Raw genomic sequence first — 21,472 nt, 5'->3', positions numbered from 1 at the left:
ACATTCTCATGGTGATCCCCATACTTTGAATTGTGTCAAGGAATATCAGGTTGAGTCCACTTCCTCCGTCCATGAAGACTTTGCTCATCTTGAACCCTCCTATCTGTGCTTTGACCACTAGGGCGGCATGTCCCGGTTTTGGTATAGTCATCGGGTGATCTGCTCGGCTGAACGTGATGTTCTGAGACGACCACTCGACATACTCAAGGATGTTCGCCATGACGCTTTCTGCCAGGTTGATTTCTCGGGTGAGCTTCTTCATTTTCCTCCTTGAGACGCCTGTCCTGTGGATCATACTCATCTGCCCTCGTGGTGGTGGAAATGCCTCGTTGGGTTGATGAGGTTGAGCTTGCTGGACCTGGTGTTGTGGTGGGGGTGGTGGTGGTGGCAGTGGAAGCTGTTGCTGGCCTCGCTCGCTGGATGAGTTTATGCATATCGATGAACCGCCGACGCGTCTCGAGCAGGTGGCTAGACTTTATTTTACCATCCTTGGAATCGGTATACGAATGCAGGTAGTAGGGGGCGTTGATCTGCTCAGCGTAGGGTAGTTCGGGAGTTCTTTGTTGTCGTGGTTTAAAGTTGCCACGGTTCCCAGAGTTGTTCCGATTACCGTCCTGTCGATCATCTCGCCTGTCATCGTACCGATCATCCTGCCGATCAGAGTAGCCTGCAGCCACCAAGTTGTTGTCATCGTAGCTGCGGTTCTTCCTTCTCTTGTTGCGATCCCTTCGACCACCCGAATCATGCTTCGGCTGGTCATCTTCTTCGTCGTCCACTGCGCTGCCGTGGCTTTCGAACATTGTCTTCGCCATCGGCCCAGCCTGTTGGCGATTTCCATTAACTTGGTTATGGTTTTCGGCTTCTTGCGTCCAAGTTCTTCTATATAGCTTTCACGTCGGATGCCATCACCGAAGGCGTCGATTGCTCCGTCGACGTATACGTCTTCCGCGGCGTTCGGGAGCTTGGTGAATCTCCCGATGTATGCGCGCATCGACTCCTTCTGCTTTTGCTGACAATGCCGTAACTCCTCGATCCCGACGGGCCTTTTGTAGGTTGCTTGGAAGTTGGCGACGAAGGCCTCTACTAGGTCGTCCCATGACTTAATGGAACCCTTCGGCAGACCTCTTAGCCAGGCTCGCGCCGAGTCCTTTAGGTAAAGCCGTGCAGCACTCGCATTGTTGCTATCTCGATTCCCTTTTTTGCGAATCATCGTCCGCAAATAATCCTCTATCCAGGATCTCGGCTCCCGCTGCCCATCGTATTTGGCGGCGTCGGTAGGAGTGGGTTTGAACTTCTTAGGTGGCATCGTCTCCCGAATTTTGTAGCTTAAACAATCGGCTCCCTAAGCTCGCTCGTCGTTCTCCCGGGTCTCATCCGAAGAATCGATGTCGAATTCCTCTCGGCGGCGCGTCGTCGCCTTGCTTTGTCGATTCTACCTCGAGTAATTTCATCTCGAGCGTCTCTTGTGCGGTGCTTTGGGCCGCCGGCCTGCAAGGTGGTCTTCTCCTTCCGTGGAACTAGATTATCTCCTAATATCGCGAGACTTTCTAAGGCACCACGGTGAGCTCGTGCCATGGATCCTTCGGGACGCCGGTTAATGAGGTATGCTCGCAAGGTTGGCTGTTGCTCCCCGCAACGGTTTTTGGCCGTGGCATGCCCGCGGTGTCCGTAGTCATAAATGACTTGGTCAGGTTTGACGTTATCTCCCTTGCATCACCTTCCGAAAGCCTGGACATCCTTGATCGATGCTTGCCTCCTCCGTGGGTACTTCGAGAGGCACTTCCCTGCGAGCCCCTTCGTCGTTCGCTGGATCGGTCTGCCGCAGATAGGCGTCTCTCGAGGGTGGCTTGCTCCTTAGATAGGCGCTCGCGATTTTTCTCCAATATGGAGCAGTAAGCATTGAGAGTGCCAACCGTGGTTCCCGCCGGAAGTGGTGTGTCGTTAAGCACGGCTGCCTTGGCTGCTGCCCACTCCTCCTCTGTGATGGTGTGGTCGCTGTTGTTGTCGCTGGCGCTGTTTTCAAAACTAGCTCGTCTCGCCGGAACGGGGGGTGCGATCTCCGTCTCCCCTGTTAGCGAAGTAAACTTGGAGGGGCGCCACTCTTCGGGTGTCCCCTTGGGTGATGCTGTCGATGTTGTCCTCTCCTGATGAATAGTAGGCATTGCAGATGAACGGCGTGTCGCTCGACCCTAGTCCGTGCCTGGTGTCGCAGTTCATGCAGTAGTACGAGGTTAACTCCGAGGTCGCGGGGTTATCGGATCCGACTGACATGGAGGACGCCGAACGGGGAGTCGAAGGTGCGGATGGACTTGACGGGCTTGTCAGGCCAGCCGAAAGGTCGAGTGACGACGATGCGCTTGGACTCGTCGACCTGGAGATGGGAGATTCCAGCAGCTCGAAGAATTCCTTCTGAGTTGACGTTGTAGTGGACGCTCCCGAAGGCCATCTCCATGTTGCCTTGTAGACCGGAGAAAGCCGAGCGAGACGAATCGCTATGTGGGGTGAACTCGTAGGAACCGAAACGAATCGGGCTTCCCAAACGAGGCGATGACGGTGTTGATGAAGCTGCCGATGACATGTCGGGTTCAGCCGATGTCCGATCTTGTGCCGACAGGTTTCCCACAGACGGCGCCAATTGTCGAGGGTACTCCTCGCCAATGCCCTCCGATAGGGGCTTAGGGTTGATGGAATCCTGCAAGCTGACACGAGACATCGGTTCGCAGACAAGCGGGGAGAGCGATTTACCCAGGTTCGGGGCCCTCGATGAGGTAAAACCCTTACGTCCCGCTCCGTCTGTTCTTGATTATGATGATAATGGGTTACAATGGGGTGCCGAATAGTTCGGCTGAGATCTCGTCGAGATGGCTATTGCTAAGGTGACCTAGCTCTAAGCTTCTTCTGGCTAAGATTGCTAAGATTGATTGTGTCCCTCGGCAGCCCTCTCCCTGGCCTTTATATAGGAGGCCAGGTCTCAAGAGTCCTAACCGAGTACGACTAGGTTTACAGTACTTTTAGATCTAATCTTTCCTTGTTCGGGTGCTTCCTTGTCTTGCTCGCCAAGGATTCCTCTGGTGCGCCGTCCAGGTGGCCCATCTCGCCTTCGGGTGTCTTCATGGGCCTCCAATTAGTCAATACAGGATAGGACAATGTCGGTTAGCCGAAGGGTAGTGCCCATGTCACCGGCTGCCACCGGCTGGTAGGACAAAAGATGTTGTACAAGTTTCTCATTGCGAGCACGTATGACTATATATGGAAAACATGCCTATATGATTAATAATCTTGATGTTCTGTCTTAATGCTATTTCAATCCTATCAATTGCCCAACTGTAATTTGTTCACCCAACACTTGTTATTGGAGAGTTACCACTAATGAAGATAGCCGGGAACCCCGGTCCATCTCTCATCATCATATACTCGTTCTATATGTCATTGGAAGTAGTATCAACTATTTTCTCGGTGCCATTGCCTCTCGTGTTACTCGTTACCGCTGCTCGTATTATCGTTACTATTGCTCTCATATCACTCGCTGCTTTCACATCACCCTCGTTACTAGTGCTTTTCCAGGGTGCAGCTGAATTGACAACTCAGTTGTTAAGGCTTATAAGTATTCTTTACCTCCCCTTGTGTCGAATCAATAAATTTGGGTTTTACTTCCCTCGAAGACTGTTGCGATCCCCTATACTTGTGGGTCATCAGAGGTTCTTGAGCTTGTTGATAGCTTTACAACAAGCCCAAGTTCATCGAAAACGGAATCCGCATGCATCTTCTATTGCGTTTTCGAGTTTGGACGTCTTCACCGTTTCTTGACGGTGGGAGACTCCCTCTCTAGAAACATCTAAAAATATCCTGTGAGGAGTCTCCCTCGTCCGGTCTGACCGGGCGGTGGACCGGCCTCCCTGACGCAGGTTCTGTAAGTCCTAAAACTCGCCCCGGCGCACGATCCGGTGCCGACCGGATGGTCCGGCCTGCGGCCCGGTCTGACCGGCCCCTGGACCGGACGGCCCGGCCCCTGGCCCGGTTGACCGGCCTCCTCGACGGCTGACTCAGCCCAACTTTTCCCCAACGGTTATATTTGCTCTTGGGCTATAAATAGCCCTTCTTCCACCTTGGGCTGGATAAGTTCTTCCACTCTCTCTCCTCCATTGTTGACTTTGAAGAACTTGCCCTCTCTCTTGATTCCCCCCATGATTCTTGCTCATTTTTGAGGGATCTAAAAAAGGAGATCTAGATCTACAATTCCCACCAATCCTTTTCTCCTCTAAGTGAGGGGAACCCTTTGGATCTAGATCTTGGAGTCATTTGTTGATTTCCTCTTTGTTCTTCATCTCTAATCTCATCCTAGCATTTGTTGCTTTGGTGGGATTTGAGTGTGAAGGATTTGAACACCTCTAGTGTTCTTTCTTTGCATCATTGCATAGTGTTGAGCTCTCCATCACGATTAGTTCGAGTGAGAGACCGTGAGCTTGTTACTCTTGGAGGGAGACCTCCTAGTTGGCTTGGCGGTTGGTGCTCCGGAGATCTCTTCAAGGAAGATTTTGAAGAGGCCCGGGCTTCTCCTTCGTGGAGCTTGTGAAGTGGTTGTGGAGCTTGCCATCTCCGGAGTGGAGAGAAATCTAACCATAAGGAAAGGGCCATTATCCTTCGTGGGTGTGGCTCGGAGAATAGGGTGAGCCTTCGTGGCGTTGGGGAATCCTTCGTGGGACCTCCACTCCTCCAAACGTGACGTACCTTCTTGCAAAGGAAGGGAACACGGGAATACATCCTCGTCTCCGCGTGCCTCGGTTATTTCTATACCCGAGCTTACTTTCCTTGTGATAGCCATCGTGCTTGAAGTATCAATTATATCTTTCTATCACTTGTTACTCTGTTGCTCATATATATTGTGCCTATCTTGCTTAGCTCTAGTTGTTATTGTTACACTTAGTTGAGCCTAGCATATTTAGGAGTTGTGCTTGTAAACTAAACGTTAGTTTAATTCCGCATTCTTACAAGCCAAATCCGTAAGAGTTTTTAAACGCCTATTCACCCCCCCTCTAGGCGACATCTCGTCCTTTCACTATGTCAACCGACCCAAACCAAAACTACCCAAACTTATTAAAAACCCTTTTTGGCGATATAAAATACATTAAATAAGATAACTAGCTAGGTGGAGTCCTGAAATTGGGCTTCACCTCGGCCTTCATGCCGGTATCAACCAGGGTGCAGAGAGGCAAAATCCATAGGAAGGATTGCACAAAGAAGCTCCCAAAGACAAGTAAGCACTTGACCATGCTCATCTCCCATCACTAGAGCCACTAGGGAAGAGAGGTATGGGCAGACAGAGAGGAAACCGGAAGTTACTTGGAGCAGCAGCACTGCAGAGATGACCACGACGGCACGGCGGAAACGAGCCACGACCAAGCCGGAGCCATGCCGAGCACCACCACCACCAGAACATCCGGGAGGCACCAAATCGACACGACCACCGTTTCCCTAGCCACGACAGGGTTACGCACGAGCGGAGGAGGGCGCGTTCGTCAGATCGACGTGGACAGAAGGGCACAACGTCGCAAGGCTCGTCGATTGAGACCGGGGGCGCGGCCTGAAATCACCAGAGCTGGCCGGAGCAAGTCGCGGCGACAGTGGAGGCGATACGAGTCGCCAGGAGAACGAGAGTGGATTAGGGCTAGGGTCGAGAGAGAGAGAGAGAGAGAGAGAGAGAGAGATAGATAGAGAGAGAGGGGTGCCACCGGCGGCCGATGGGCCTAGCCATAGCGAGCTGGTCCGGTCTAACTAGCGGGTTGGCCTGACCAGCGGGCCCAGGGCCATTTTGGTCTTTTGACCAGGGTTTTGTTTAAATAAAATCAGGAAAATCCTTAAAGCCATAGGAAAACCCTAAAAATTAAAGAAAAATAGGAATAATACTCTACTAATTATTCTTTATTTAGAAATGAATCTTTAAAAAACTTTTAAACAAAACTCAAAAGAATAGCTATTAAATAAACACATAAAGGAATATCTTTTATATCAACATCGAAGAAAAAATAATCCTGTAACATCAAATAAAATATTAAGCCAAATTTAATTTCTTGACAAATAAATACAAGATAATTTTAAAACTATCTTTTAAAAGAAATAAAAGTGTTTTCTTTGAAAACGACTTCTTTAAATTCAAATAGTATTTTATAACCCTTAAGGAGGATAAATAAGATTTAAACTCAACCTTTTATATTACCCTTGGAAATTCAAAAGTAAAATCTGATGGGGGGTAATTACAACTAAAACTTGAAAGCATGCATCATTTGGATCTTTAACCATTGCCCTTATCGGACAATGATGCTAATTTTCAGAAAGTGGGGACTAGGGTCAGTCCATACAATCCAACTGCACTACCTTGTAGTGTTCAGGCAAGTTCATCACTTGCTCATGTCACCTTGATTATGTTTATTAAATTATTTGCAAATTACTATCACTCTTGCATTAAAAAGCAAAATATTACTTTTCTAATTATGAATATGAATATGTGGTGGGCAATGGAACCATTGTAGGAGTTTGGTGGAGGTTCCATTGCGATTGGGTTAATCATCTAGGATTAACAACCAATGTCGTCTAGTGATTCTTGCGTCGTAATACTCGTGTTAACCATCAGATCTGAAATGGGACGGAGTTGTCAGTTGTATTTATCCCTTTTGCACATCAGCGAACACACTTTACCGGAGGAGTTGCATCCAGGAAGGAGCAACGGGAGTGGTGGGGAACCCTAAAGTCCTCACAGTATCGTGGTCTACGATGGGTTGTAGAAGACCGGTGAAGGTGCTGAGGTCGGAACCTACCTTAGGAGTATGTGGGCCGGCGGGGGCATAGAATGGAGGTCGGACAAAGTAACCGACGAGGATCCAAGACCGAAACTACAATACGGGTGGGTGTGCGGGGTCGTGTAGAAATGCAATGGTTGGCTAGGACCTTATACTGGGCCTCACACCAAGGAAGTGTGGACGGGATGAGCTGCCCGGTTGGCAACAAGGATTAGTTCTCTTATGGGTAAAGCAACACACCTCTGTAGAGTGTATCAAATAATGGCTTGTCACTTCCTGTTCCGGGTTTGGAACTGCGGACACGGTCAGAAAGGAACTCCATGAAGTTCTAGACACCCGGCGAAAGCCAACGGAAATAGTTTTCAGAATAAAAGCAGCCTTTGAAGAAATGTTTATGAAAACTTGCATTGGCCTACAACTTTGTGGTCCATGGTTGTAGTTAGTGCATCAAACACTTCATTCCCATAAGGAACTTTCCGAGTACGCTGGTACTCACCCTTCTTTGCTTACACTGCCTGAATAACCTGGAGGAGGCCACTGAAGGAGCTAAAGGAGCAGAAGAAGTTTGTTCTGAAGAGCCAAACCTGTCAAGAGGCGTTGAAGGGGTGGATTATATGATTGCCTACGGTACAGAGGAGGTCCCTGAAGAAGCAGAGACTTAGGCATCGCATCTAAGTATTAGTCGAGCAGCGCCGAACTTTATAGAATAAAGTTGCTCGAGTAGTTATGGAACTTTGTTTACTTCTACCACTAGCTTATAAGTTAAGTAGAGTTCGACTAGAACTACCGAGTTATCCCCTCTGGATCAAGGAGGAGCTTCGCTGTGATGTACATATATGACTTGTAATACTAAGTGAATAAATAAAGAACCAGCTATGTTTCAGTTGTACCACTCTAATGGATATAATATTTACGGATTGGTACTTCGTAACTGTTATGTCAACAACTGGCGTACTATATAACATGCAGTACAAAATGGGGAAAAAAAAGATGGACAACGAAAATCACCCGTCCATTTTCCCTCCGAAGCCCCCAGCACAAGCACAAATTTCACATTTGTTTCCACGGGGCACACAACCACTGCGGCCAGGGACCTGCGTGCAATATCATCGTTCCTTTCTAATGTTCTCCTCTGCCTCGGCGACAGCTCCCCTTTATGCTCTGCTCTGCTCTGCGCTCATCACACTGTTCACGCACACGCAGAAGGAGCGAGAGAGAGGCGCACCCACCTCCCACCACCACCACCACCTCCTCCTCCTCCTGCGGGATTGCTGTTTGTGCCCTCTCCAATCTCCATCCATCCCACATTCTCCTACCCCTCCACACTCCTCCTGCGCGATTGCGGAACCCCTGCTCGCCTGCTCCGATTACGCACCGGCACCGCCCCCCTCGATCACGCCGCTCCGCCCTCCCCTCACGCGCGCAACCAGGCTCCCTTTCCGGAGGAGGTACCACCATCCCCCCCTCTCTGTTTCTTTCCCTGCGATGTCTCCGGCCGGCGGATTAACCCCGCATTCTTCCTCCTGGGGTTTAGGGTTTCCGGCTTTCCGCGCCTCTTTTTTTCTTTCTTTTCTTTCTTTTCTTTTCTTTTCTTTTCTTTTCTTTTCCATGTGCGCGCGATCGATCCATCCTCGTCCGCTTCTACAGCCAGCGGTGTAGCGCTAGTAATCGCCCTCGTTTTGGCCGATCCCTTCCAGTTTTGGGGTTTTTGCTGGGTCCTACTTTTGAAAAAGCAGCGCGATTTGTTCCAAGAATCCTCCGGTTTCTAGCACGTACAGATGTATCATCTGAAAACAAGCACAGATACGACAAGGACGGTTGCTGTGGAAACAAGCACAGATACGATCTGGCCATGGATTCTTGTTTCTGCCCATGAAAATAAATAAAAAAGCTACAGATTTGGTGGGATAGAGATCAAGTGACATGCACCTTTTGCATGTCACCATGTGACATGCGGCCAAAATCCGAATTTAAACATTGCGAAAAAATCTGAAAAAAATCATGCATGTTCACAACACATATTGAGATAACCCCTAAAAATTTCAGATCAAAATTCGAAACATACATCGGGAAACAAAAAAGAGAAATCTGTTATGAATAGTTCCCGAATTCAAATCTGAGTTTTTCTGTACACTATTCACATCTGAGTTTCACTTTTTTATTTCTCGATGTATGTTTCGAATTTTGATCTGAGATTTTTAGAGGTTATCTCAATATGTATTGTGAATATGCATGATTTTTTTCAATTTTTTTCGCAATGTTTAAATTCGGATTTTGGCCGCATGTCACATGGTGACATGCAAAAGATGCATGTCACTTGATCTCTATCCGATTTGGTGATCCCTCTGTTTTTTCTGCAAGTATAGGACGGCATTCGCATCTCTCAGCCGCACCAATTGCTTATTTGTGTGCATTCCTTTTTGTTTTGCGACTGTCAGATTGTGCATCTTGAAAGCGTTTACTACTTATTAGTTAGTGTAGGCAACACACTGTGCAAATTGATGCGGGTTAATACTGCACACACCACGTCCTGCAACTTGTGCTGCATTTCAAGGCCTCTGCTGGGAGCACACACTTATCTCATTTTTTGTAAGGCGCCAGTGCTGTTTGTTCGAAGCTCTGTTCCGGGAGCGCATTTCTCTCATTTTTTCGTAAGGCGTTGTTGCTGTTTGTTTCAAGCTCTGTACCTCTGCTACATTTCTCTCATTTTTAGATTGTTTATTGTTCATTCAATACGTGTGTTAAGAGTTGATACCATATCCTGTATTACTTTGAAGCTCTCTGCCGGGAGCACATTTCTCTCATTTTTAGATTGTTTATTCTTCATTCAGTACCTGTGTTAAGAGTTGATGCCATATCCTGTATTACTTTGCTAACATACTCTTCTCCTCTGTGAACCAGTTGCTGCCACGAGAATGGGATGCAAAGATGATGACCTGGCCAGCCAGCGGCAGGATGTTGCTGCTGCTGAATATGAAGAAGGCAGTGAAGAAGAAGAAGAGCCATTTGAACGTGTGTTCTATGATGATGATTACGACGGCGACAGTGATGTTGAGCCAGAAACACAAGCTGTGGATCCTTGTGCTGATCATCCTGTACCGCAAGAGGAGGAGGAGGAGGCTAGTGCAGAGGAACCTTGTGATGGCGCCGCTCCACCGCAAGGTGAGGATGCCAGCGACGAGGAACCTTTTTATTCTGAACTCCACGATGAGGAAGAAGACAGTGGCGAGGAGGACTCGTTTCATGCCGAGCCTTTCACCGATCCCGTGCGCAGTGCTCGCAGCACTAAAAGGAAGCAGCTCTGCGAAGTGGAGCCATATGATGATCAGCTGGCTCGTGAGGAGGAGTTTGTTAACAAGAGGTTCAGTGCTGTGCAGGCTGTCAGGAAGGAACAAAAGAAGCCAGAGGCCCTCAAACGGGCGCTGAGGAACGGTGGCAGCAAGGTACTACCAGTGATGGATGGAATGGAAGTCAAGCCGTTCAAGAAACGACTGTCTGTCAGGTTTGCTACTGATGTATCCTGTTACACATACAACACTGACAGTTTTGGTGCTGCCAAGTTGGAGAAAAGGAAAGCTCAGTTTGATGACCAGGACAGCCACTTGTGTAAGAGGCAAGAACACATGCTCTCTTTGCCTCAGGATGTTGGAAAGCTGCAACAAGTTGACGACACTAACCTGTATGTGGGTAACCTGCCGGCTTCTGTGTCCTCTAGCAGGCTCCTTGAGTTATTTCTTCCTTTCGGACGAATTACTCGATATAAAGTTGTGGATGATTGTTTCACTGGTGTGAGCCAGGGACACGGCTTTGTGAAGTATGCTGATCCTAATAGTGCCGCATCAGCTATTAAACGCATGAATGGGCGCCTGGTTGATGGGAAAACATTGGAGGTTAGAGCAGCTCGTGTTCCACCATCAGTACCCAATCCATCTGTGCACTCTGTGTCAGAAGCTGGCAGTCTGCCCTCGAAGGAAATTGACACGAGTGCCTTGTATGTCTCCCACCTCCCCTTATCCATGGACGAGCTAAAGCTACTCAAGCATTTTCAGCCTTTCGGAGAAGTAACTGGTATAAAGGTACCCAGAGATCACACGACAGGTTTAAGCAAAGGGTATGGCTTTGTGAAATACTCTGATTCTCATCATGCAGCTCAGGCCATCACCCATTTGAATGGAGTTATGGTTGATGGTGGAAAGATCGAGGTTCGAGTGGCCGGCAGCCCTCCAACACTGTCAAATTCAGCCTTGGGATCACACATCAATACCAGAACCACCAAGGAAATCGACATGGCCAATCTATATGTCTGCAACATTCATGCATCCATTGACACAAATAAGTTGGTTGACCTTTTCTTGCCATTTGGTAAAGTCACCCATGCGAGAGTGGCAGCTGACCAAGGCACTTGTACAGGTAATGGATATGGCTTCGTCAAATTTGCTGATCCTCAATGTGCTGCCGAGGCTATTGCAGTAATGAATGGAGCACTGATTGAAGGGGAGGCATTAACTGTCAGAGTCGCAGGCCTTTCATCATCAGCATCCAGCTCAGCTGTACAAGGCTCTCCTCCAGAAATCAACAAATCTAGACTGTATGTCACTAACCTTCCACGGTCCATGAATGCCGATAAGCTGGTTAAGCTTTTCGTGCCCTTTGGTCAGATCAGCAAAGTCGTGATGGATGTGGAGTATAGCCTAGTGTATTATGCAGATGTAGCCTCAGCAGTCACAGCTGTCAAAAACATGGATGGGTACCTGATTGATGGACAGAGGCTAGCAGTCAGGAGATCGGACTCTTGTCTAACCAATGCAGGAGAGCATGCTTTATCAGAGTCAGCTGTCAAGCCCATGAAAGAAATTGATATGGCCAATCTGTTTGTTGGCAACATCCCACCAATCGTAACTTCTGATCAGTTGGTCGAGCTTTTCCAACCATTTGGACGAGTTGTGCAAGCTAGGATGTTTCAACATAAGGGGTATGGGATGGTTAGGTATGAAAGTCCTTCATCTGCTTCTGCTGCAATTGATCTTATGGATGGTTACCAAATTGGAGGACATGCCCTGGTTGTGAGAGTAGCAGGCCTTCCTAATCCTAAGGATTTCAGTGCTGCAACAAATTCTCTAGCACCACAGATGTCTGGCAATGAGCAGAGACAAATTGACATGACCAACCTATATGTGTGCCGCCTCCCGCTCTATATGACAACCGAAAAGCTAATCGAAATCTTCCTACCATGTGGCCAAATCACTCAAGCAAAGGTAGTGGTTGATCGATACACTGGTGTGAGCAAGGGATTCGGATTTGTCAGATTTGCTGATACTTATGGTGCTGCTGTGGCACTCACTCACATGAATGGCTACCCACTGGAGGGGCACATCTTGGAGGTTAGAATAGCCGGTGTTCATCCTAGTGCTATGGGCAGCTACATGACACATCTCTACTCCCAGTTGACATTCCCAGACCCCTCAACGATGGCGGTTGGAGTACCAACATCGTATTGGCCGCACTATTGTGCTGAATCAGCATGCGCCACGTCAGCCGAAAACCAGGGGCAGGGAACTAGACCTGCAACTGACGCTTCTTCTCAAACCTCTCAGCAGGAAGGCTTGCCTGAATCTACCGAGAAAGATAGTTCTTCTGCATCAAGCTCAAGCCATGTCAGCCACCCTTCTCAGCTACAGTCCTCAGCAGGTTGGGCTGGTCCGCCTGGCTTCGAACCTCGTGCCGTCTGTTCTCAGGAACCGTCTGTAGGCTGGGCTGGTCCGCCTGGCTTTGAGCCCCATGCCATGCCCAAGAAAGACCTTGGCACCGTGATGAATCCTTCCCAGCCTTGTTCCAAGGTTCATTTGGCACAGTCAGAAGGCGGCCAGAAAAGGCATTCGGTTGTCTAGCGCCATGATCTGCTTCAGGGCCCTTATGGTAGACTGTACGGAGCCCTCGTCGTGAGATGAAGACCTTGCTTCAGTAGCTTTGGTATTACTTTTGGAAAAAATACTAGTCTAGTATCATTGGGTTTAGCTTAGTACTTAACTAGTAGAATTGGGTAGTTGAGCTGGCTGGGAAAAGGAAAACCATGTCAGTGTAAATGTAATGTTAACCTGCATATGGCATCTTTGCATTGTTATTTGTGATGCCAACTGATGACCACCACTTCAGTTAAGACTTGAGAGGATCAAGGTTCCATGCTATCTTGATGTCTCTGCATTGCTTGCTGGTCTGCTACTATTCTAAAGCTATTTGTTCAGTTAAGTATCACTACTGTTCTGTCTCAAGGGGAAAAAAGAGCACCAGTTCAGTTTACTCATAATATGATAAATTCATGTGTGCGTGCTGAATTTTGCTGGTTTTCTGTTGGTGATCTGTGTGCTCCTGGCCAGAGATTTTTGCAAATTAGTCATGGCACTATTCACTAAGAAATTATTATGTTTAGTGTGTGTGCTGCAATTTTAAGTTTTCAATTGAACTTCAAATAGTTTTTCTTCCAGGTGTGGATGTTCCATTCCTCCTTCAGTATTGCCATTCCGTCCTTCCCAACTTTCAGTAGCATATAGACTTACAATATTTTGCCTGAGAACTTCTTTTCGATTTTGCAGAATGTAACTAATAGGTGCAGTATAACATCGTGGCACGATTATCCTTTTCATCATATCAAACATCCAGCATAATAGAAGTGTAAAGGTTCATTCCATTTGGGAGAAAGTGGAGTCCCCATCATGAACAATAGTAGACGACTATAAAGATTCTAACAGAGATTGTACTGTTCCCTCGTCTTAGTCTGAAGGCAGAACTGGCTGAAATAGAGCTCGATTTTCTCATGTCGACCCAAAGGCTTGCAAATTGCAGCGAGCTATGCAGTATTTCCTTTTACTAACCTTTAATGAAGTTTATTTACACTATTCTTATTTAATTGCTGATGAGTACTTTACAGAACTGAGTTTTCTATTTTAAGAAAAATTATACGAGTGTAGAAGCAATCCAGTAGACATTTTATTGGTCTGGGCACCATGAATTTGCAGGTAGGAAAGATGGATTTTGTTGTCTAATCTCAGGTCTATCCCGTTTGGCTTGCAGCTTATTTTGTCGCTTGTTCATGCATTGTAAACTGGGTACATAATATGGCATCTCTTCATTCGAAATGAATTGTTAGAATCACAGTTTCAGATGATCCATCTGTGCCTTTAGTGGGCATTAGCATGCTTGTTTGTATTCTTCTGATGCATTAGCAGACTAGCAGAGCACCTGAAGCTTCGTTGTTCCTTCTTCACTGCATCGGCCGGCCACTGGGGGTGTTGATGACACAGGTAAAACAGCTGCAGACAGATGCATCCAAGGAGATCTGAATTTTTTGATGCTTGGTGTTGGAAATCTAACATGAATTGCTGCTACATCAGGTTGGGACTCAGGTCGGCATCGATAAGCTCGCTGGGACGTGTGGCCACCCACTAGGACACCTGTCCCTGGGAGGGTACATTTTACAGTCTTCTCATTTTCAATCTAAGACTTGATTCATCATTTTGTTGTTATAATAATCATTACAAGCATTCCGACTACCTTGTTTTCTCACTTGAGGAAACATGTCATACTAAGACACAGCCAGAAAATAATATGTTTATGTGATCAGTACTTAGTTTTTAAGCATTCACATTCCCATTTGATGCTGGTAAATTAGCATGTGAACAACAGAGTGTCGTGCCATTCTTGTAACTCCTATTCTTCTTTTGGGTCATACGTATCAGGTTTTGAGTTTTCACCTGCAAATGCTCCATTTTACATGAATTTTATTCCTCTGTAAAGTTATGTGTTACTGTTACAAATATACTGGGTATCTCTTAGGTTTACAGCCATCGTATTGTTTTTCTAGTATCCTGTTCATGAATAGATTGCCAATCGTGCAGAACCGAGATGTTTGCTTTGCATTAAGAGAATCAAATAAACCAATTCAGCCATGCATCTGAAAAATCAAATCCTAAGCTGACCTTCACATTAAACCAAAACATAATAACTTGGTAACAATCTTTCCTAGCTATCTCCAGATGATCTTACAAACCGGTAAGGCGACAACACATCATTTTTCATATGATTCAGCACTAACTTGAAATCAAGAGACACCAATCTCTTTTTTCTTTTTGTTTTTGTTTTTTCTTGTGATTATGTACAGGTAAAACTCCATTCAAACGAAACTTCATGAATGGAGTTCACTTTGTGCTGTCATTGCCAGCTTCCAAGGCCTTCTCCTTGATGTCTGAATTTCTTCAACTTCTGACAGAAAGAGTTTCAAACTAGAAGAAAGAATGAAAGGATGGGTCCACCGATCACTTTGTGCTCCTGTGACCTGATGAAGCCATGAGCGTTGCTACAGCGGCGATGAACATGAGAAGCATCAACGCAAGCAGTGTGTAAGTTTTCTTCGACGACTTCCGGTACTCCCCGAATAGCAGGATGCCCCAGAATGTGCTCACAAGTGGCAATGCCTGATGAATAGCAATGCTGAAGCAGTTAGAATCGTAGGTACAGAAATGTTTCCTCGTTTCTCTGAAGATCTGTAAGTTGCTACCATCTTAAAAGTAAAATATTATATCTCTGTGACCACAACCTATGTTTGAAAGATTCAATATTTGTTTAACGTTTTCAATCGCAGATTGCAAAAATGGTGGGCTTCTCTTTTGATGTAAATAGATAAAACGATATTGAGTAGACAAACCTGAACAGCATCAGCAGCAGCATAACCAGCAGCCTGACCACCCATGAACTGGAAGCCATTGCCAAAACCGCAAAGGAAGCCGGCAAGAAGAGCCCACTGCCTGCCTTCCCAGTCATTCAGATATGCCTTGAAGGATGACTTGGGCACGCCAGCCCTTGGATGGTAGAGGAACAAGATGTTCAACCCGATACCGACAACAAAACACGAGATGGAGAAGTAGAAGAAGGCAGTGTAAACCACCAGATGCGGGACACCATCTTTCAGGGTGTGCCACTGGTCATTGGTGGCTAGGTTGATTGCCGGGGAGAAGAGAGAGAAGCAGATGCCAGAGAAAAAAACTATCCCAAGCCCTATGTAGGTACTCGACCCAAATACCTGGAAAAGTAAGAAGTTTTACCAGGTTAGTTTAGTGGTGTTGCGACGACAATTATGCATCTCTTTTGGGAACACGGTTCAGAACAGAGGTCAAATACTATCTGATAGTTCTACAATGATGATGATGACAGTTACACGTTTACCTTAATTGAACGCCGCTCCTCGAGTTCAATTAGGTATTCTGCAGTTCCTGCTTCAGCTTTGGTGGCATAGTCAGCCGAAGCTCCATTCTCCATGTCCTTAGGAGCATCTGAAATATGCATAGTTAAGAATTAGAGTCTGGAACGGCAATTTATTTACAGTGCCAGTACTTCATACAATCATTGCCCCATGTATGATACCTTTGTCTATAACTTGTTTGCCTGTCTCCGTACCTCCATCATTCCTGTAAAATTACATATTATAATGATCAGAGCAGCAAATATAAGACTTAAAATAGTTTAAATACTGAAGACCTAACAGAGTTAAGTTAAAAAGTGGGTAAGGCGATTTGGTTACTCGGCATGGCAAAAGATGTGAAAGAAAGTGGGAACAATTTACCCAAGTTTGTAGCTATTTGTGGATTCACTTAGTTTCTTTTCATTATCAGCTGCATTGGAAGCGTGGACAAGAGAGCCAAGGATGACTGCAACAAGGAAGCACGCCACTCCAGTGAAAAGAATCTCTGCCCTGTTGATGCGATCGTCCAGGAAGTAATTCAGTGTTGTGCCTGGAAATACAACATACAACTTGACGGATTAAATATCCAAGAAATAGAGAGACGGCCATGCCCATAATTCATCAGATTTTTTGAGCGCATATGATCATTAATAGAAGAGCCAACAGTGTGTTTGCTGTAGCTACTGAATTATTTGGAGATAATCTCCAGAGATCAAGTATCTTGTCCTTCTACCATGAACGACGTTTATTTTCTAGAATACGATGAGTGCTTTTATTGGCATCAATTGCTGGCATTTTCCAGCTCCCTGAATGTAGATAACATTTCTTGATAATGAGCTGACCATGATTAGCACGCCAATTCTTATGAAACAGCTTGAACTATTTTAGGTAAAAACAACCAACTTGAGGTGTCATATAATGAGTGCTAAATAATTGCGTCCCTCCTGTAATTCTCAATAAGTATAGACTGTGAGCAGGAATTCTTGGCCTCAAATGTATAATCAGAAGAATAAGCAGCAAACTGTAACAACAATATCCACGTAACTTTAACTAGTAGAGGAGATCAACTTTACCTATTACAACAACCATGCTTGAGCTGATAACCTCAGTGACCGAGAGACCCACATATGCCCAAGCATACTGTGTAGAAAGGTTCCCAATACTGAGAACAACACCCCCTGCCATTGCAAATAAGACTGAAGGCAAGTTGTCCTTCATCACAAAGTTCATTCAGAGTCAGCCAACTGCCAAGGAACAAATTGATGTTTTAATCGAGAGTTTTCTTGCATATTACCAAGATAGCTAACCTGACTGAGCTGAGTGAAGAAATTGGGCATGTTTTGCTTGGGCTCCCCAAGCTGGCCGAAGGTAAGAGCGATGAGGACCGCGGCGAGGAGGTTCGTTATCGAGTAGTCAAGGTAGGTGTGCTGAGGAAGGCGTCCCCGGCGTTCCAAGAGGGTGAGCACGGCTGGCCATGTGCCCAAGAAAAGGAGTGAGGCACACATGATAGCAATGGCACCCCCTTTATCCTCTATGATGAACATCTTGAGGCCTTGTTTGATGGGCAACGAGAAATTCAGTAGGGTGCCTTCAACCACCTGCAGACATCATGTGAGAGATTGATTTGGATGTAGATGGCCGATAAAAACATGGGTTCTTTTCTCTCTGCAAAGCTTGCTTGTATGATTTGAATGATTTGGATCTTTATGTTACAAGAAGCAATAACGTCATGACAAAAAAACAGAAAGAGAAAAAACATAGAAGAATCATTCCAGCATCCAGAAGAAATAATCCAATCATAACATCAACAGGGAAGCTGATAAGATCCTAATTACCACAGGCCAGATTATCAATAGAATTGAAAGAAAAGGAAAAGATCATCCCAAAATCTTGGCAGAACAGACAACAGACGTAAGAAGAGGATGAAGATAGGAGTACCTCGTGGCACGGGACCAAAGAAGCAGCACATGCCAGAGCATGGTCCATAGTGGGGATTTTATGGTGACAAAGCACTAGACCACAAAAGCGGGGTGATCCAATGGGATCTTTCTCACTCAAAGTCCAACTTCATCTGCACGAGTTTGACTCGCACAAGGATCACAGGCTTGCGGCGTCTGGTGACATGGAGATCACACACCAATGGAGATGGGGCTTTATGCGGAGGAAGAAGAAAAGATATGGAGTGAAGAAAGAGACAACTATGCACCCATCAGCAGTTGAAATAATTGGACAGGTGACAGTGACCTCTAAGCAAATCGAGTCATGGGGAATTGGTTAAGTTGGCTCGATGATAGTGTAAATCACCGAATTGGTCCAAGAAAGTAAGAGGGAGAAGCATCATTGGAAGTGGAGTATTGACCTTGAAGCAGATAAGATCATGCAAGGTACAAATGAATGTATGAAAATGAACAAAGCAAACGTGGAAAATAGTGGAGTTAGAGTATCGCACTCATCGGTCAGTTGTAAACAACCCAAACTATCTCTTTCAACTAAGCTGTCGAGGAAAAGAAACGCAAGAAGTGTGGTGATTTCAACAGGAAACTGATACTGGATCTTGTCCCATGAATAACAACTGGATCCAAGGATTCGGCCGCAAATGTAGTGATTCGTGTAAAATGCTGAATGTGTCCAAGATAGTAAACAGGACAAATAATGGAAGTAGAGTATGACACTCATCGTCCAGAAGATTAAAGAAGGCAACCTATCTCTTTCAACTGTTCTGTCCAAGAAACGGAGCATTAACAAAAGGAAAGGAAGAGGGGTTATGATTCCAACAAGAAATGGATGCTACTGAACCTTGCCTTTTTTCTCTAACAAGCAAGAAACTAAGAACCCCCCCTTTTCTCTTTTCTCCCAGGAACAAGATGGAGTAAAGTGAGACGCGGATCCAGGAATTCGGCGACGAATATGTTGCCAGAAAAAGAGAAAACCACGAAACAGTCTCCATCGGATGAATGTGGATGACAACATATTTGCAATCAAAGAAATACATCACAAATGCACGGATAAGAAGTAGGATAAGAACAAATACCTTGGGGAGAAGATGAAGGACGATCCTTCTCTTCCTTCAAAGAACTCGAGAACTTGTATACGTCCCACGCCCCTGTGTTGGTATATATGTTCAGGAGATCAGCGGTGGTTGTTTTGGCTCTCCTCTACTTACTCCTGCAGCTGATACACACGAGGAACTTGATTAATTAACTGATCATCTTTCTGTTTTATTGTTTAAGTACAGTTGTGTGCAAGTAGTGCGTTGTTGGGGTGCCTAACAATAATCTCCTTTGACTCCGGGTTTGGAGTGCGGTTGGACAGATTCTCCAGATCAGAGTTTTTTTTTCCGGGGATTCTCCAGATCAGTATTACTCGGCTGGGCTGGCGACAACTCCACCGCGTGAATGTCTCTCGATCCCGGCCTTCAAATTTTCCTAGTGGACTTGATCAAGCCACGTCACTCATGGCACCAGCCTTCATCTAATCCCTCACGCATTGCAAGCAAGAAAGCAGAGTACTCATCATATGTAAAAATTACAAGATTATGTTATACAAAAGGAGGAGTTTGAAGAACTTAAAATTTCGATCTTTTTTAGACTTTATTTTATATCCTTTACCATATACTATTTGCAACTACAATATACTATGTTGAAAAAAAAAGTGAATTCTACTTTTTACCCTCTAGTTTTGCATTTCTGACACTGATTACCCCGCTGAGAGTAAACATCTGTGTAGATTGCTCATTTTAAAAGCTTTGAACCCTTGTTCCTTTGTGTGTGTACATTGGGCAAGGTGTTAGGTGATACTCGGGGTACAAAATATCATGACATATGGATTAAAATAGTTAGGACATAATCGGTCATTAGGCCCTTTGATGCACAACTACAGCGTAAAAAGTGGAATTCACTCTAAAAAAATTAGCAGGTGCCAGGGGAGACCGAATCCAATCCAAGAGTAGTTAGCTGCAGAGTGCGCACAAGCTCGATCAAAAGAGCACCTTAATTTCATCTTGTAGTAACATAAGGAAAACAGATTAACCAGATTTTTTTTTTGATTTGAGATTTCCTCAACTTAGTACAGCTGTAGTATTTGAACTTATGCACTAACACACTCCGAACGAAAATTCATGTCCAGAGCTTAGACTTCTCCCGACCTCCACGCTGATGGCTTCTGGCTCAAGGCCCCGCTGCGCCCCCACTCCTCCAGTACCCCTCATCTCTCTCCCTTGCTCCAAGAACCAACCACGGCCCTCTCGCGCCCCCAGGGAAGGCTGCAAGGTTGTAGCATCGGCTGCTGCTTTCCGCCGACGCCGCCGCTGCTTGCCGCCGTTGCGGTTTCTCCGAGGCGCTTTGCAGCTTGCCGCTGGCTCTGCGAGCCACTGCCACGGTTGCTGCTTTGCCGCTGCGAGCTGCCTCTGCGATCCGCCGCCACGGTTGCTGCAAGCCGCCGGCGCCGTTGCTGCTTGCCACCTCCGCGGTTGCTGCGAGCCCGCCGCGGCACCCAGGTCGACGGCTATGCCGTTGGGCACGCCTGAGCTCGCGGTCGGAATAAGGACGGCGCCAGTTGGGCCCGGTGCTGCACCTCAGGTGGCTCAACGGCGAGGTCGCCGGACCGCGACGAGGCGGCTGGCCCACTTCGAGTGCCACCCATTGCGCCGCCCCGCACATCCTGGTATCCTTGCCGTCTGCCCGCTCGTAGATTGACCGCCCCCCAAACCGAGTTCTTTCGGAAGGTTCTTGTTTATCGTTAATTTGATCCGAATTTGTTGATGTTGCTGGCTGGAGTCGATTGGGTGAGTGGCCTGCTTGAGCTTCTCGATCGGCTCCGGCGCCGGCAAGCGGATAGGCCGGGAGCCCCGTGTGGACGATCTCCAGGAGCCCACTTTGCTCATTTCAACATACCCGCTGGTTCCTGCCTTGGTTAGATGATGGACCACGATATCCTCTGCCGTCATGTGTGATTCTTTTCATCATTCTGAATTGGTGCTGGAGCGTTTCTATACTGATAGTACTTTTATTGATGTATCATTTGATACTTGATACTTGAAACACGGTAGTCCATGGAGTTTTAGTTCTACCAGTTATGGACTTGTAATTTGTAGATTAATCAAGTGTTTCTGGTTTGTGTGATTCGACGGCAAGAACAACTTTGCTAACTGTAATCTTTGTGGCATATTTTTGATCGGGGTCGGATTTCTGTGATTCGATTTGCAGGAACATTTTAATCTTATAAGTTCATATATAAACATTAATGGACAAAAGGGATTTTCTCTGATTCGAGTCAAATGAAGCATTTTCTCTGATTTTTCAGGCCGCCAATGGAGGAGAAACTGCTGAAAAGAAGATGATTTTGGGTTGGATCTGTCGCTGCTGCTTTCTCTCTTCGGGTGGACGCGCGCACAGAGAGTTAGAGCGCTGGAGCTAGATAAGCAACCTAGCATGGTGGTGGATGGATA

The 21,472-nt window shown here is 46.3% G+C and overlaps 2 protein-coding genes across 2 annotated transcripts in view; one reads left to right on the top strand and one right to left on the bottom strand.

The window, feature by feature from the left end:
- The window catches only part of LOC124656130, a 67,406-nt gene extending 53,275 nt beyond the window's left edge, over nucleotides 1–14,131 (top strand). The window contains exons 5-8 of the mRNA XM_047194933.1: nucleotides 9,696–12,482; nucleotides 12,543–12,673; nucleotides 13,385–13,387; nucleotides 14,018–14,131. Of these exons, the coding sequence (XP_047050889.1) occupies nucleotides 9,696–12,482; nucleotides 12,543–12,673; nucleotides 13,385–13,387; nucleotides 14,018–14,131 (3,035 nt within the window). The remainder of the gene's footprint in view (nucleotides 1–9,695; nucleotides 12,483–12,542; nucleotides 12,674–13,384; nucleotides 13,388–14,017) is intronic.
- A 612-nt stretch (nucleotides 14,132–14,743) lies between these two features.
- Nucleotides 14,744–18,175, bottom strand: LOC124651683 (ureide permease 1-like). Its single transcript, XM_047190729.1, has 8 exons — nucleotides 17,965–18,175; nucleotides 17,334–17,624; nucleotides 17,100–17,238; nucleotides 16,408–16,576; nucleotides 16,209–16,252; nucleotides 16,011–16,117; nucleotides 15,493–15,867; nucleotides 14,744–15,262 (listed from the first exon to the last, which is right to left on the bottom strand). Exons 1-8 carry the CDS (start codon nucleotides 18,010–18,012, stop codon nucleotides 15,104–15,106), a joined length of 1,332 nt encoding a protein of 443 aa, XP_047046685.1. The 5' UTR covers nucleotides 18,013–18,175; the 3' UTR covers nucleotides 14,744–15,103.
- Nucleotides 18,176–21,472: the final 3,297 nt, after the last annotated feature.

The sequence above is a fragment of the Lolium rigidum genome, chromosome 5, assembly GCF_022539505.1.
Source record: "Lolium rigidum isolate FL_2022 chromosome 5, APGP_CSIRO_Lrig_0.1, whole genome shotgun sequence".
NCBI lineage: Eukaryota > Viridiplantae > Streptophyta > Magnoliopsida > Poales > Poaceae > Lolium > Lolium rigidum.
Note: the sequence above shows the minus strand (reverse complement) of the source record. Positions and strands in the feature narration are given on the sequence as shown.

Excerpts from the sequence above, each read along its gene's own strand:
- LOC124651683 (XM_047190729.1), bottom strand. The coding sequence starts at position 18,012 with ATGGACCATGCTCTGGCATGTGCTGCTTCTTTGGTCCCGTGCCACGAG. Across the intron at positions 16,577-17,099 it reads AAGCATGGTTGTTGTAATAG|GCACAACACTGAATTACTTC; the intron begins GTAAAGTTGATC and ends TTGTATTTCCAG. Across the intron at positions 15,868-16,010 it reads AGGAGCGGCGTTCAATTAAG|GTATTTGGGTCGAGTACCTA; the intron begins GTAAACGTGTAA and ends TTACTTTTCCAG.